This window comes from Lontra canadensis, unplaced genomic scaffold (assembly GCF_010015895.1).
Source record: "Lontra canadensis isolate GAN:19392208 unplaced genomic scaffold, GSC_riverotter_1.0 scaffold33, whole genome shotgun sequence".
Classification (NCBI taxonomy): domain Eukaryota; kingdom Metazoa; phylum Chordata; class Mammalia; order Carnivora; family Mustelidae; genus Lontra; species Lontra canadensis.
The window spans coordinates 5220709-5237322 of NW_022631027.1; the positions used below are offsets into that span (position 1 = coordinate 5220709).

General features: G+C 36.1%; 1 protein-coding gene across 8 annotated transcripts in view; it reads right to left on the reverse strand.

The window, feature by feature from the left end:
- The window catches only part of HFM1 (helicase for meiosis 1), a 115541-nt gene that overhangs the window by 15482 nt on the left and 83445 nt on the right, over nt 1-16614 (reverse strand). For all 8 annotated transcript variants that reach the window (XR_004383795.1, XM_032867107.1, XM_032867109.1 and 5 more), the window contains 2 exons: nt 2804-2884; nt 2372-2487 (listed from right to left, as the gene is read on the reverse strand). Coding sequence is in view for 7 of the 8 variants with exons in the window: in XM_032867107.1 (XP_032722998.1) it covers nt 2372-2487; nt 2804-2884 (197 nt within the window). In the remaining variant the exon portion in view is untranslated. The remainder of the gene's footprint in view (nt 1-2371; nt 2488-2803; nt 2885-16614) is intronic.

Below are 16614 nucleotides of genomic sequence, written 5' to 3' on the forward strand. Positions count from 1 at the left end.
GCCCTCCACTTTTTTCCTACTTGCTCAATCAAGAAAGCTGGTCATCATATTTATTCCTTTTACTTCATCTGTCATAAGCAATTAAATACCAGGGTAGTTGATTCTATCTCTGAAAAATGTCTTAAACCTAGCCACTTCTTTCTACTGCTACTGCTACTATTAAACTAAACCATTATCTTGCCTGGATTATTGCAAAACCCACCTAATGAGTCCCTATGTTCCTTTTCTATCATCCTCTAATCCATTCTCTACATTGCAACCATAGTGAAATTTAGAAAATGCAATTCTGATCATGTCACTCATTAAAACTCTTCAGTGCCTTCCCAGTACTTTCACGATAAGGTCCAAATCTTTAAAATAGCAAAAATACCTTCATTATCTAGCTCTTACTTACCTCTTCAGCCTCATCTCTCACTATTTCCTTACTTGTGATTGAACTCCAGACACACTGTATAACTTCAATGTTTTAAAAGATGTCTCTCTTTCTCAGTGCTGGACCACTTCATATTTCCTATGTCTGGAATACTCTTCTATCCTTCTCCACCACCACTCTGGTGCCTATCTCTCCATTTATGACTTATGCCTAGATATTCTTCAAGTCTCAGTCATATTTATTTGGAATCCTCTCCTGGCCTATCAAATCTGGACTGAGTACACTTTGTATTCAATTTCAAGTTATCTTACACCTCTGTCACAGAATTCTCTATCACCGAAAAAGCCTATTTAGTTATTTATCCTTTACTCAATTATAAGCTCTATGAGGACTGGGACTAAAACTGTCTTATTCACTGCTGTATCTTAGCACCTGTCACAGTACTTAGCATATTGTTGGTGCTCAATGAATGTGGAAGGAAGGCACCCAGCTGACTCAGTTGGAAGAGTGCGAGACTTCTGATCTCAGGGTTGTGAGTTTGAGCCCTACTTTGAGTGTACAGATTACTAAAAATAATAACTTTCTTTTTTGAGAGAGGGAGAGAGGGGCACCAGGGTGGCTTAGTCAGTTGGGCATTTGTCTTTGGCTCAGATCATGATCCCAGGGTCCTGGGATCAAGCCCCACATCTGGCTCCCTGTTCTGCGGGTAGCCTATTTCTCCCTCTCCCTCTGCCTGCTGCTCCTTCTGCTTTTGCTCTCTCTCTCTGTCAAATAAATATTAAAAAAAAAAAAAAAAGTAAGAGAGGAAAAGAGAAAGGGAGGGAAAGGGCATAGAGTGAGGGAGAGATATAATCTTAAGCAGGCTCTTCAACCAGTGTGAAGCCCAACAAGGGGCTCCATCTCAACCCTGAGATTATGACCTTAGCCAAAATTAAGAGTCAGACACTTAGCAGATCACCCAGATGCCCCAGTTAAATAAACTTTAAAAAAAAATGAATATGGAAGGAAAGAGGGAATAATATGGAATGGAGAAGGAAAGAAGGAAAAAAGGATAAAAGAAAGGAAGGAAAGAAGGGAGAGGGAGGAAAAACTTGGGCTACTAAAAAATTAGTATCTCTGAGAAGGTGGTGGCTGTTTCGACATGCATGCCTCTCCATTTCCCAGTATTCCCCTTATTTTAGCCTCATGACTTAAAATCTTCATTCTTATTAAAGCTCTAGAAAAGGGCTTTTCTTACCTCTTTTCCGTGGCCTGATCAATTATTTTGCCCTGAACATGATGAGGTAGGCTTAGAATAAGTCTGCTAGTGACCAGCCTATCAACCAGTAGGAACAACCATTCTTTCAGGACTTGGAAAGAAGGCTCTTGCTCCGTACTCATATAGCTACATGAATCAAAATCAACTTCAGACTTTCCATACCATTCCAGCACAGACAGAACCAGGAAAGAGCAAGTGTGTCTAGTTTTAATTGCCGAACTAAGCCAAACTACATATCCCTCACCATTTCCTTCTTCTTTGGTTTAAAAAAAAAACAAAACAAAAACCAAAAAACTAATAAGGGGTTGTAGAACTATGTCCCAAAAGTAGATTTACAGACTAATTATTAAGAACTACAATATTTTGGAGCACCTGGGTGACTTGGTTGGTCAAGCAGCTGCTTTCAGCTCAGGTCATGATCCCAGGGTCCTGGGATTGAGCCCCGTATTGGGCTCCCTGTTCAGGAGGGAGTCTGCTTCTCCCTCTGCCTCTGCCCCTCCCCCTGGTTGTGCTCTCTCTTAGTACCTCCTCTCTCTTAAATAAACAAATAAAATTAAAAAAAAGAAAGAACTATAATATCTTTCCTTTAGAACCAGTATTTTGAAAAATGGCCATACTCCTAGGCAAGCCCTCAAGTAACTAAAGTATACTTCAGATACCTACCTAACTGATACATAGAATAAAAGAATATTCATATACCTTAAATTACAAAACAAGGGCTAAATGTTATTAAAACTAACCTTGAGACGTTTAACAGGAGGAAGTGATAAAACAGCATTCCTGTTTCTTAAATCAGATAAATATGAAGAGATTGTTGGCTCTTTCATCTCTGACCTCTGTGCAACTCCAGTTTTACCTAAGGAAAGAAATTCTCAATTCTTTAGGTTAAACTTTAGGTAATGTTCATGTAAAGCCAAATTTATTCATAATTTCTTTTTCTAAAAATTTTTTTATTTAAATTCAATTAACTTAACATACAGTATTATTAGTTTTGGGGGTAGATCTCCATAATTTCTAATCTAACTTTTTTCATGTTATCCACAAAGAAAGAAAATTATTTGAGTTATAAACTACAGAATATAAATATCATACATAGGCAATTAGGATGTCATTACTATTCAAAGGCCGTTCAATTTTTAAAACCTGAAATAAACTTCTTTTATGGAACTCACAGCAGTCATGTCCACATGTATGTTTATTTTTACAGTGATGATTACATTCTCGATTCCCAGGTTTTTTGCAAGCAGTCATTCCTAAATTAATATAAGAAAAACAAACCTATTTTTTACTGTACTTCATTTCCTTTTATAGAGTACAAAAAGTTCGATTTTCACAGTTTTTCAAAATGTTAGCCCATTTTATATGTAATTTTTAAAATGATACTTCTGACAACAGCTAGTCCCTGCCGGGTTATTAACCCAATCGCAGCTCCTCACAAGGAGCGTCAACACACCTATAAGCTTCTCTTTACCTCCCTGACATAAACAGAGCCAATTACCACAGAATATCAGTAAGTCTTTTTTTAAAGATTTTATTTATTTATTCACAAGAGACAGAGAGAGAGTGAGAAAGGCAGAGGGAGAAATAGACTCCACGCTGAGCAGGAAGCCTGATACGAGACTCAATCCCAAAACCCCAGGATTATGACCTGAGGTGAAGGAAGACTCAACCATCTGAGCCACCCAGGCACCCAGGAATATAAGTAGCTCTTATCTTGAATGAGGTAAGAATAAGAAACTTCTCTGCTGCTTTATACTTACACTTAAAGTAGAACCTGGAAAGAAGCAAACATAACAGCATTTTGATGGTATCAATGATAGTTTCTAGTACTTAGGACATCATACATATTTAATAAATGTTAGAAATATGTGTTTTGGGGGTATAAGAAATTTTCTGTAGGAATTCACAGGAAAAAGATTGCTTCCAGCTTGACCCCCCAAGCTAGAACATCCAAATATATAATTTATTCTTCATTTATAATATTTTAAGTAGACTTTTTCTTGATCTTAGAAACAAGAGGGAAGGAAGAGACATCTGAACTGACGATAGGATCTGGACACGAGAAGGGGACCAGGGGAAGATGGTCCAGGTAGAGGGCATAATATTCAAAGACAGCAAACCACAGACTAGAAATAGAAATAACTTGACTTTTGTTAGAGCATAGATTTTAAGTGAACTAGAAATGTTGGAGGGACTGAAGAGCTTTGAAAACCTTTATAACATTTTCTGGTCCTTTACTCTTCATTTTTCAGTGCTGTTACTCAGACAACTCTTTTCAAGACATGGCACATTTAGATAATAATAATATTTGTATAGCACCTGGAGTAAATGGATAAGGCTGCTCACTCTATGAGGCAACTGGCTACATGCCTTAAGGGGCAAGCAGATCAATGTATTGGGTAGTGATAAAGTAACGAAACATCCCTGGCAGCTGGAAGCTGACAGGCTGAACCACAGTGTTCCCAAGTGAATATAAACAACTTTGGCAGAATATAAACAATACTCAGGTAAGGCCATTCTGTGACTATAGTAAAGATCGAAATAAGACTACTGTGTAATTATCTCTGAAACTTGAGACAAGGACACTCAAGAACCACAAAAATAACTAAACATCCCCCTCTTCTGGCTAACACAAATGACTACTATTTCCATAATCTTCCCATATCTAAGATAAAATACACCAAAATACCTAATACTTCCCTTTTTTAAAGTATGTAATCTAGAATTGACCTCTGCTCTCCCTAAACCCTGCTAAGAATCACCAGCACAAGCTAAAATCCTATAAATAATCTTTTCCCAACCCCTTGAGATAACCAACAGCTCTACCAGAGCTGTGATCTTTTGCTGTAACAAGTCCAAAAATACTTAACTTTCCTCAACTACAGGTGTGCTCCCAGTGGTCTTTAGATGAAAGGGTTCAATAATATATTTTGCAAGGTTTGCCACGGATTACTGGTTAGAAGATTTGCCCCAGTTCAAAATTTCATCTCTCAGTTACCTAGTATCCTTGTCAAGTCCTACCATATTACAATTTATTATACATGCTGTTGTTTAATTAGTCCTCCTGAAGTTCAACTCTGGTCAGATCATTTGTCCACCTAGAAATGTTAGTTACTTCCTGTGCCAGCAAATTAATTCCATATTTAAAGTCCTCCACAATGTAATTCTAGCCTCCCTTTCTGGAACCCTAAATACTAATCCTAATTCATCAAAATATATTTGGTTGCCATTATTCAAATCATCTCAAGACATTCTATAACTTTGATATTACCTCTTGTCTTAGAAGCCGCTCACTTTGTCTATCAGAAGCTTATCGACTTTCAAGACCAATTTAAATGGTACCTCTACCATGGAGATCTATTCTTATCACCCCATCTGAAGTTATTTTTCTCTTCTTTGAGCCCCTATGGCATTTTCTTTGTCTCTCTTTACTCACTGCAAGCTGCCTTATATATTCACATGAGAAACACATGGTGAGGTACAGGGCACCTTAAACTAAAATAAGAAAACATAAGTTTTAATATGGACTCTTATCTGTAAAAAAACAGATTAAAAACAATATCTGTTTTGTTCACCTCATAGAGATGAAAAGATAAAATGAAATTAAGTATGTGAAGGCATTTCTAAATTAAGTGATAAACTAATATATTAGAGCATGCATTATCTCTATTATTACTTGAGGATTATGCAAGTAACTATAAAATTAAAATTGTTTAGAATCCTATGAAGGAGAGAAACACAATGCTATATGATAATTGGAGGCACCATCCTAGGTAGGAATGTCTTGGAAGGCTTCCCTAACTTCCCTAACTCAACTGAGTTGAGGACAAAAGAAAGAATGGGAATTAAGAAGGCAAGGAGGCAGGAAAAAGAGAGCATGGCATATGCAAAAGCTCTATAAGGGAAAGCACGGCATATAGGAGAAATTGAAAGAAGGTCAGTGTGATTAATACTCAGCAAGTAAGAGAGAGCACACAAGATGAGATTAGTAGAGAACTGCCAGGCTATATTTGTAGAATGGCTCCACCATGGAACCCTGGTAATTCCATGTCTCTATATAGGCCATATCAAGACTTAACTATTTATAGAATGCCCTCTGAACCTCTTTGGGACATGTCAAGATAGTTAGTCTTGGGAGGTGGTGCTAAAAGAAATTTCTCATCTGCCTCCTTAGCTTGCATGAGACTGCCATGAAGCAGTTTCTCATCTGCCTCTGGTTCCGGTAAGGCACTGGTCCTTCCACCTTGCCTCTTCCAAGGTACAGATGCAGGCTATAAAACCACTTAACTGCAGCCTATAGTTGATGCCTCAAAAACAAAGCAATCCACCATTGTGTTATCTGATCAGTGTTATCCTGTGGGATTAGGAATGCAAGCAACTGATAACATGCTGATCTTATTTTGCTGTCCACATAAGTAATAAACTGTCTAGGTCCATTTAGGTCTCTAGTGTCCTTAACCAGCCAATTCTATGGAGGTGAGACAAGACTACCTAGCAACTGCCATCCCACTGTTGCTTAGGAATTGACTGACCACGTGACCTAGTAGGGATGTTAATGATTGGATCTTTTATTCTAAGGCCTAGGAGGAGACACTACAGTGATTTAATCAAGGAATGAACATAATTAAATTCACAGTTTGAAAAAAAGGCTACCACAGGAGTCTAGGCAAAAAAATGATGGTAATTCAGTCCAGAGTGATGATACTACTAGAGTCAGAGAATGGGCTGATTTGAGAGCTAGACAGAAAGAAAAAATATCTTTAATACTGAATCAAGTGAAGCACTTTTCTTTCTTGAGCAGCTGTATTGTTTTCCCTGAAGTTTTGCTGCCTTTCTTTTAGTCTTAAATTTCTTTAAGTGTATTCAATATTTCAGAGACAAAAATAAATACATGGAGACACCACCTATTTATTCCCCCTTCATAGCTACCTCCTTTCTTAAGCCTTCCATCCTCCTCCTAACATACTGTAGGCCTGTCCTACAACTGTCATCCAGAACTACCTTTCATTAAGCTTCTTGAGTGAATCTACTATTCTTGGATTCTTTGGCTTCTTTTTTGGTTAACTGCTTTGTTATATTGTGCTCATACTCAAGCAACTGCCTCAGAAAAGCTGTGTGTGAGTTCAACTTTCTAAATCCTTGGATGTATTAAGATTACTTTACTTTCACACTTAATAGTTTGGCTGGGTATAGAACACAGGATTGAAAATCATTTTCTCCTGGACTTTTAAGTCTATTGTCTTCTACCATCCAGCGCTGCTGATAAAGATGAACAAAATTTCAATTCTTGTTCCTTGAAAGTGTTTATGATTTTCTCTTTATGCATGATGTTCTGAAATGTTGCAATTATGCCTTCTTTGTAGATATTCTTTCATTCATCCTAACTAGCACTGACTAAGCCTTTTTGATATGCAGATCTATATCTCAAGTGTAGAATATTTTCTTAAATTATTTCTTCTGATTTGTTTGTTGTCTCTTTCTGGAACATTTATTAGTCAGCTACCAAACTCCTAGATTTCCTTTTATCTCTTTTATTTTCTGTCTCCCTAATTCCAAAGAATCAAGACTATCTAGATAAGAAATAGCAAATCTGAGTTTCTAGCTAGGTAGTCTAATTCCAGAGCCCGAACTCTCAACCACCTTGTCTCCCTCAAATAATGCATTTAATTTATTTAGGGAAGAAATCAAAGGATTTGGGGGGTGGGAAGTCAGGAGGAAAAGCCTTGTAGGTTGTTGTTTTGCAGTAAGGAATAAGGAATTGCTTTGTTCCTTAATCCAACTCCTAATAGATGCATTTCTAAACATCACCACAAGATGGTGTCCAATGACTATACACATTTATTCCCAGTGGTTGAAAACTACCTACCATCTGGCAGTTGAATTTTAAAGATTCTGGAGACTCGCAAATTTCAAGGCAGAGTTGGCAAGCCTTGCTGGGAATGAAGACTGTATACAAGTTTGTTTATAGAATATTAGCAAATGGATATTAATTACCTAAGTGACAAAAACTTTCTCTGTTAGAAATGGTACTTGTAAGTGCTCTTCCATCCCTACACCACTACCCATATCCTGATAATTGTCTGATTTTGTCTTATTAACAAACATAAAATTACAGAGATTGATAATTGGAAAAATTAGGTTCTCAAAGAAAATTGACCTAAGCTGTACTCTTAGGTATAATTTAAGGTTAATAAATCCCATATTCCCATTACTATAATAATCTGAAAGGCATATATTATCATAGTTCTGTCACATATAGATTTGTATGTTTTTAAAGCCCCAATTCTAATTATTTAAAGTAAAACGAACTTATTAATGTCAACTAGAATTGTATTTAAGGAAAATATTTAAAATTACTTTAATAGGGTCAGTAATGGCTGGTGGGAGGAAGGGTTAGTTGTTTCAAAAAAACAATCAAAGAGGGTGCCTGGGTGACTCAGATGATTAAGCACCTGCTTTTGGCTCAGGTCAGGATCCCAGGGTTCTGGGCTCCCTGCTGGGCAGAAAGCCTGCTTTCCTTCTCCCACTCCCCCTGCTTATATTCCTGCTCTCGCTGTCTCTCTCTGTCAAATAAATAAATAAAATCTTTTAAAAAAAATCAAAGAAAAATTGATAGTAGTAGGCACATAACACCTGACACACTTAGCCTTGCATCCTAATTACAAATTTAAGTAATTGGTCTCTGTATAGGCTACTGAAGTTAATATTTTTTTTCTTTTTTTAAAGATTTATTTCTTTATTTTAGAGAGGAGGGAGAGAGAGATGAGAGGGAAAGTGAGAATCTCCAGCAGACTCTGTGCTGAAGGGGGAGCCCGACTCTGGGGCTTGATACCACAACCCCAAGATCATGACCTGAGCCAAAATCAAGAGTCAGACAGGTTAACTGACTGAGCCACCCCGGCACCCCTGGGGTTAATATTTCTAAAAGAATATTACTTTGATTTTTGCAGTTCCTGATTTATGTTAATCAGATTTATGCACTTTATGACTTTAAATGAGAGAGCATCCTCTCTTAATTTTTTGTCAAATATACTATCATTTTGTTATTTATTTATCAAGAAAAAGGTAACACTAATGAATTGGAGTCCACAGTGCTCAGGCATTTCTTTTATCCTTTCGTTTTTTCAAATATTTAAAATTTTCAACTCAGAATGGCATAGCAACTGTAAATGAATTTACTAATGTCAAATCAATTTTCTTCAAATTAAACAAAGTCCATACCTCTTACTGAGAATCTATTTAAAGAATCAAAAGTTTAAATGCCCAACTCATATATTAAGAATAGGCCTGAAAAAATTTTAAATACTTTGTAGTCGAAAAAGTATATTTTTCACATTGTCATATCTTAAAAATAGCAAAAATATTTTTTCCTTAAATTTTACAAAATATTATCTATTTGACTATATAGATGAGAAACTACTGCTAAAAGGATGTTTTCAAACACAGGAAGCATGAAAATAACTTTTAGTTATATTATATAAATTAAAGTACATACTTCTGTTTTTATATATGGCCCCATAATTTGATATTACAATACTAAAGTATGTGAACTTTCAAGCACATTTAGAAACAATTATTTAGCAACTATAGTCTCTGAACTGAATATTAGTTTGTATCATTTAATAACATGGTCCGACAGGAAGTCAGAAAAATTGAGATTTGGATTGTTTTGAAAAAGTCAAATTTTGTTGTTACAACCTTAGGAGGATATAAATCTATGACCCCTTCATTGTGTCACATATTGAGAAAGGTGCAGATAGGATATGTATGTTATATTTAAAGGTGTAAGTATGTAAATTATTTGGGGATATATGAATTTGCATATAAGAACTGAATTATATAACTGGAATATTCACAAGATTTGGGATGGTTGAAAAATATAGATTTGCAGGAGTACATGCAACCCAATATTTATAGCAGCATTATCAAGAGTAGCCAGAATCTAGAAAGTGTCCCAATGTCTATCAACTGATGAATGGACAAGGAAGATGTGGTATATATATGTATATACACACACACAAACACACACAATGAAATATCACTCAGCCATCAAAAATAGTGAAACCTTGTCATTTGCGAAGATGTGCGTGGAGCTAGAGTGCATTATGCTAAGAGAAATAAGTTAGTTAGAGAAAGACAAATACCATATAATTTCACTCCTATGTGGAATTTGAGAATGAAAGAGATGAACATGTGGGAAGTGTGGGAAAAAAGAGAAAGGGAAACAAACCAAACGAGACTCTTAATGAGAGAGAACTGAGAGTTGATGGAGGGAAGTAGGGGGAGATGGGCTACATGGGTGATGGGTATTAAGGAGAGCACTTGTTATGATGAGCACTGTGTATTGTATGTAAGTGATGAATCACTGAAGTCTACTCCTGAAACCAATACTGTACTGTATGTTAACTAACTAGAATTTAAATAAAAATTTGAAAAAAAAAAAAAGATTTGGGATGGTATATGTGAAGGGTGTGTGTGTGTGTGTGTGTGTGAGTGTAATAAAATATTATTTGTTTCATAGAAAGCATCTTTTACCCATTTTCAAGGATTGTGCAAAATACATAGGGAACTTTTGCCCTTATAGAAGATTCATACTCTCAGGAAGTATAGTAAACACTCCAACTTCTCATTAGAATTTTAAGTAACAAACAATTCAAGCTATTTTAAACAAAAAGAACTGGTGAGTGGGGGAAATGTGTTACATGAACACAGATATGTCACAGAATCCAAAGCAGCAGTTCAGCGAGGCATCAGAAGGGACTAAAACCAAGAAACAGGAAGTCATCAGAATCCCAGCTCTGGCATTTTCACCTTTGCACCTCTCTGTACCTCTGCTTTAGTTTTCTGTTTCAAAATCCAGCTTTCTGTGATCCTTTCTGCATGTGGTAAAGGATGGTCAGCTGATGGCTCTGAGTTTATATTATCTTCATGCAGCTCTAATTCTAAATTGTCTTTTTAAAACTGATTTCTGATGCTACTATAAATGGCATTTTAAAAAATGATTTCTATTCCTTTTTTGTTTGCTTGCATATGGTAATACTATTGTTTTTCAAATTTTTTAGTTGAAATATAACTCATACCATAAAATCTACTCTTTTAAAGTGTACAGTTTGCTAGGTTTTTAGTATATTCGCAAGGTTGTGTAACCATCGCTATATCTAATTCCAGAACATTGTCACCTTAAAAAAAAAAAAAAATCACATAGCTATTAGTAGTTACTCTTTAGTTCTTCCTACACCCAGCCTCTGCAACAACTAATCTACTTTCTAGCTCTATAAATTTGCCTATTCTACACTTCCCATATAAATGGATCCTAACAATATCTGACCTTTTGTGAATGGCTTCTCCCATTAGCATAATCTTTTCAGGGATTATCCATGTATCAGTAGTTTATTCTTTATGGCTGAATATTCCATTATATGGTTATACTACATTTTACTTATTCATTCCATGAGTTGGTAAACATTTGTTGTTTCTATTTTTTGGCTATTATGAATAATGATGCTATAAACATTCACATGCTAGTTTTTATATGTTTTCAATTCTTTTGGATATAAACACAGAAAAGGAACTGCTGGGTCACATGATAATTCTATGCTTAACTTCTTGAGGAACTGGCAAACTGTTTTCCAAAGCAGCTGCACAATTTCACATTCCCATAGCAGTGCTATGAGGGTTTCAATGTCTCTACATCCTCACCAACACTTACTATTGTTCATCTTTTTGACTAAAGTGGGTGGAAAGTAAGTGTCACATTGTGGTTTTGATTTGCATTTCCATCTTGACTAATGATGTTGAGCAACTTTTCATGTTTGTATTGCCCATTTGTAGCTCTTCCTCGCAAAAATGTCTATTCATATCATTTGACCAGTTTGAATTTGGTTCCTTGCGTTTTTATTTTTGGGTTGCAAGACATCTTTGTGTATACCAGATACTACTCCTTTACCAGATATGTGACTGGCAAATATTTTCTATCACTCTTTGGGCTGTTCTTTCCACTTTCTTGATAGTATTATTTGAAGCACAAAGGTTTTTAATCTTTTAAAAAAAAAACTTTACTTATTTGTTAGACAGAGAGAGAGAGAGAGCATGCACCTGCACAAGCAGGGGGAGCGGCAGGCAGAGGGAAAAGCATCAGCAAGATGGGAGACTCAATTCCAGGATCCCAGGATCATAACCTGAGTTGAAGGCAGACACTTAACCAACTGAGCCATCCAAGTGCCCCCAGAAGTTTTTAATCCTGATGAAGTCCAATTCATCTTTTTTTAGTTGCTTGAGCTTTAGGTGTCATACCTAAGAAACTATTGCTAATCCAAGGTCATGAAGATATAAACCCATGTTTTCTTCTAAGAGTATTACAGTTTAACTCCCACTTTTAGGTCTTAACACATTTTGAGTTAATTTTTACATATGGTATGAAGTATTTATAGTATGAAGTAATACCATATATTGTATGAAGTAATTATGATATAATGAACTCAACTGACTATTCAGTTGTCCAGCTCTATTTGTTGAAAGGCTATTCTTTCCCCCACTGAATTGTTTCGACAACTTTGTTGGAAATCAACTGACCACAGATGTATGGGTTTATTTCTGTACTCTTAAATATATTCTGTTGATCTATATGGCTATTATTATGCCAGTACCACATTGTCTTGACTACTGTGGCTTTGTAATAAGTTTTGAAATCAGGAATTGTGAGTCCTCTATCTTTGCTCCTCCCCCCACCCAAGACTGACTGGCTAATCCGGATACTTTACATTCCCATATGAATTCTATCTATCTATCTATCTATCTATTTAAATTCAGTTAGCCAACATATAGCACATGACTAGTTTCAGATGTAGTGCTGAATCAGTTGCTTATAACAACTGGTGCTCATCACACCATGTGCCCTCCTTAATGCCTATCACCTAATTACTATATCCCAACCACCTCCCCTCCAGCAATACTCAGTTTGTTTCCTATTTTTTGTTTCCTATAGTTAAGAGTCTCTCGGGGTTTCTCTCCCTCTCTGATGACTTCCCATTCAGTTTTCTCTCCCCTCCCCTATGATCCCCTGTGCTCTTTCTTATATTCCACATATGAGTGAAACCATATAATTGTCTTTCTTTGACTCATTTTGCTCAGTGTAATACCCTCCAGTTCCATCTATGTTATATGGTAACTATATATAAGGTAACTATTCATCCTTTCTGATGGCTGAATAATATTCCATTGTATATGTGTGTGTGTGAGCATGCAGGTAAAAAAAAAATATATATATATATATATATATATATAATATGCATATAGGCATGTAAAAATATACATTTTTACATGCACGCACACACACATATAAAATGGAATATATATATATTCCATTGTGTGTGTGTGTGTGTGTGTGTGTGTGTGTGTGTGTGTATTTCTTCTTTATCCATTCATCTGTCAATGGACAACTTTGTTCTTTCCACAGTTCAGCTATTGTGGACATTGTTGCTGTGAACACTGGGGTGCATGTCTTTGGGGTAAATACAAAGTAGTGCAATTGTTGGATCTTAGGGTAGCTCTATTTTTAACTTCTTGAGGAACCTCCAAACTGTTTTCCAGAGTGGTTCTATCAACTTGCATTCTCACCTACAGTGTAAGAGGGTTTCCCTTTCTACACATCCTCGCCAAAATGTGTTGTTTCCTGTCTTATTAATTTTTGGTGCAATTGTAAATGGGATTGATTCCTTAATTTTACTTCCTTCTGTCTCACTGTTAGTGTATAGAAATGCAACTGATTTCTGTGCATTGATTTTATATCCTGCCACGTTGTTGAATTCCTGTATGAGTTCTAGCAATTTTGGGGTGGAATCTTTTGGGTTTTCCACATAAAGTATCATGTCACCTGCAAAGAGAATTTGACTTCTTTGCCAACTTGAATGCCTTTTACTTCTTTTTGTTATCTGAGTGCTGAGGCTGGTACTGTATGTTGAACAACAGTGGTGAGAGTGGGTAGCCCCGCCATGTTCCTGACCTTAGGTGAAAAGCTCTCAGTTTTTCCCCATTGAGAAGATTAATTGTTGTGAGCTTTTTTTATATGGCTTTCATGATATTGAAGTATGTTCCCTCTATTCCTACACTGTGGAGAATCTCAATCAAGAAAGGATGTTGTATTTTGTCAAATGTTTTTTCTGCATCAATTGAGAGGAACATATAGTTCTTGTCCTTTATTATTATTATTATTATTATTAATGTGATGTATCATGCTGATTGATTTGTGAATGTGGAATCATCCTTGCAGCCCAGAAATAAATCCCACTTGGTTGTGGTAAATAATCCTTTTAATAAACTATTGGATCCTACTTGCTAGTATCTTGGTGAAAATTTTTGCACCTATGTTCTTCAGGGATATTGCCCTGTAATTCTCCTTTTGTGGGCTTTTTGTCTGGTTTTGGGATCAAAGTAATGCTGGCCTAATATTAAAAAAAAAAAAAAAAAAAGCTAATGCTAGTCTCATATGAGTTTGGAAGTTTTTATCCCTTTCTATTTTTTTTTTGAAACAGTTTCTTCTTTTAATGTTCGGTAGAATTCCCCTGGGAAGCCATCTAGCCCCAGACTCTTGTTTGTTGTGAAATTTTTGATGACTGCTTCAATTTCCTTACTGGTTATGGGTCTGTTCAGGTTTTCTACTTCTTCCTGTTTCAGTTTTGGTAGTTATAAGTTTCCAGGAATGCATCTGCCTAATTTATTGGCATATAGTAGAGTTCATAATATGTTCTTCAAATTATTTGTATTTCTTTGGTGTTGGTCATGATCTCTCCTCTTTCATTCATGATTTTATTAATTTGGGTCCTTTCCCTTTTCTTTTTGATAAGTCTGGCTAGGGGTTTACCGATCTTATCAATTCTTTCAAAGAGCCTGCTTCTAGTTTCATGTTCTACTGTTCTTTTGGTTTCCATTTCATTGATTTCTACGCTAATGTATTATTTTTCTTCTTCTGCTTGGTTTAGGCTTTGTTTGCTGTTCTTTCCCCAGCTCCTTTAGGTGTAAGGTTAGCTTGTGTATTTGAGGCCTTTTTAATTTTTTGAAAAAGGCTTGTATTTCTAAGATCTTCTCTCTTAGGACCGCCTTTGCTATATCCCAAAGGCATTGAAATATTATTTTTTCATTTTCCTTTGTTTCCATGAATTTTAAAAATTCTTCTTAATTTCCTGGTTGACCAATTCATTCTTTAGTAGGATGCTCTTTAAACTCCAAGTGTTTGAATTACTGACAAATTTCCTCTTGTGATTAAGTTCAAGTTTCAAAGCATTGTGCTCTGAAAATATGCAGGAAATGATCCCAACTTTTGGTACCACTGAGACCTGATTTATGACCCAGTATGCGATCTATCCTGGAGAATATTCCATGTGCACTTGAGAAGAAATGTGTATTCTGTTGTTTTAAGATGGAATATATCTGTGAAGTCCATCTGGTCCAGTGTGTCACTCAAAGCCCTTGTTTCCTTGTTGATCTTCTGCTTAGATGATCTGTCTATTGCTGTGAGTTGGGTGCTGAAGTCCCCTACTATTACTGTATTATTATTGATATGCTTCTTTAATTTGATTATTAATTGGTTTATATAACTGGCTGCTCCCAACTTAGGACCATAACTATTTATAATTATTAGATCTTTTTTTTTGGATGGACCCTTTGAGTATGATATAATGTCCCTCTTCATCCCTTACTACAGTTTTTGGTTTAATATCTAATTTGTCTAATATGAAGACTGCTACCCCAGCTTTCTTTTGACGTCTATTAGCATGATAAATATTTCTCCACTCCCTCACTTCCAGTCTGGAGGTGTCTTTAGGTCTAAAATGAGTCTCTTGGCACATATCTCAATATTATCAAAGCCATCTATGAAAAACCCACCGCAAATATCATTCTCAATGGAGAAAAATTGAAAGCTTTTCCACTAAGGTCAGGAACACGGCAGGGATGTCCATTATCACCACTGCTATTCAATATAGTACTAGAAGTCCTAGCCTCAGCAATCAGACAACAAAAGGAAATTAAAGGCATCCAAATCGGCAAAGAAGAAGTCAAACTATCAATCTTCACAGATGATATGATACTATATGTGGAAAACCCAAAAGACTCCACTCCAAAACTGCTAGAACTTGTACAGGAATTCAGTCAAGTGTCAGGATATAAAATCAATGCACAGAAATCAGTTGCATTTCTCTACACCAACAAGACAGAAGAAAGAGAAATTAAGGAGTCGATCCCATTTACAACTGCACCCAAAACCTTTATATACCTAGGAATAAACCTAACCAAAGAGACTAAGAATCTATACTCAGAATACTATAAAGTACTCATGAAAGAAACTGAGGAAGACACAAAGAAATGGAAAAATGTTCCATGCTCCTGGATTGGAAGAATAAACATTGTGAAAATGTCTATGCTACCTAAAGCAATCTACATATTTAATGCAATTCCTATCAAAATACCATCCATTTTTTTCAAAGAAATGGAACAAATAATCCTAAAATTTATATGGAATCAGAAAAGACCTCGAATAGCCAAAGGAATATTGAAAAAGAAAGCCAAAGTTGGTGGCATCACAATTCCGGACTTCAAGCTCTACTACAAAGCTGTCATCATCAAGACAGCATGGTACTGACACAAAAACAGACACATAGATCAATGGAACAGAACAGAGAGCCCAGAAATAGACCTTCAACTTTATGGTCAACTAATCTTTGACAAAGCAGGAAAGAATGTCCAATGGAAAAAAGACAGCCTCTTCAACAAATGGTGTTGGGAAAATTGGACAGCCACATGCAGAGAAATGCAATTGGACCATTTCCTTAGACCACACACGAAAATAGACTCAAAATGGATGAAAGACCTCAATGTGAGAAAGGAATCCAATCAAAATCCTTGGGGAGAACACAGGCAGCAACCTCTTCGACCTCAGCCGCAGCAACGTCTTCCTAGGAACATCGCCAAAGGCAAGGGAGGCAAGGGC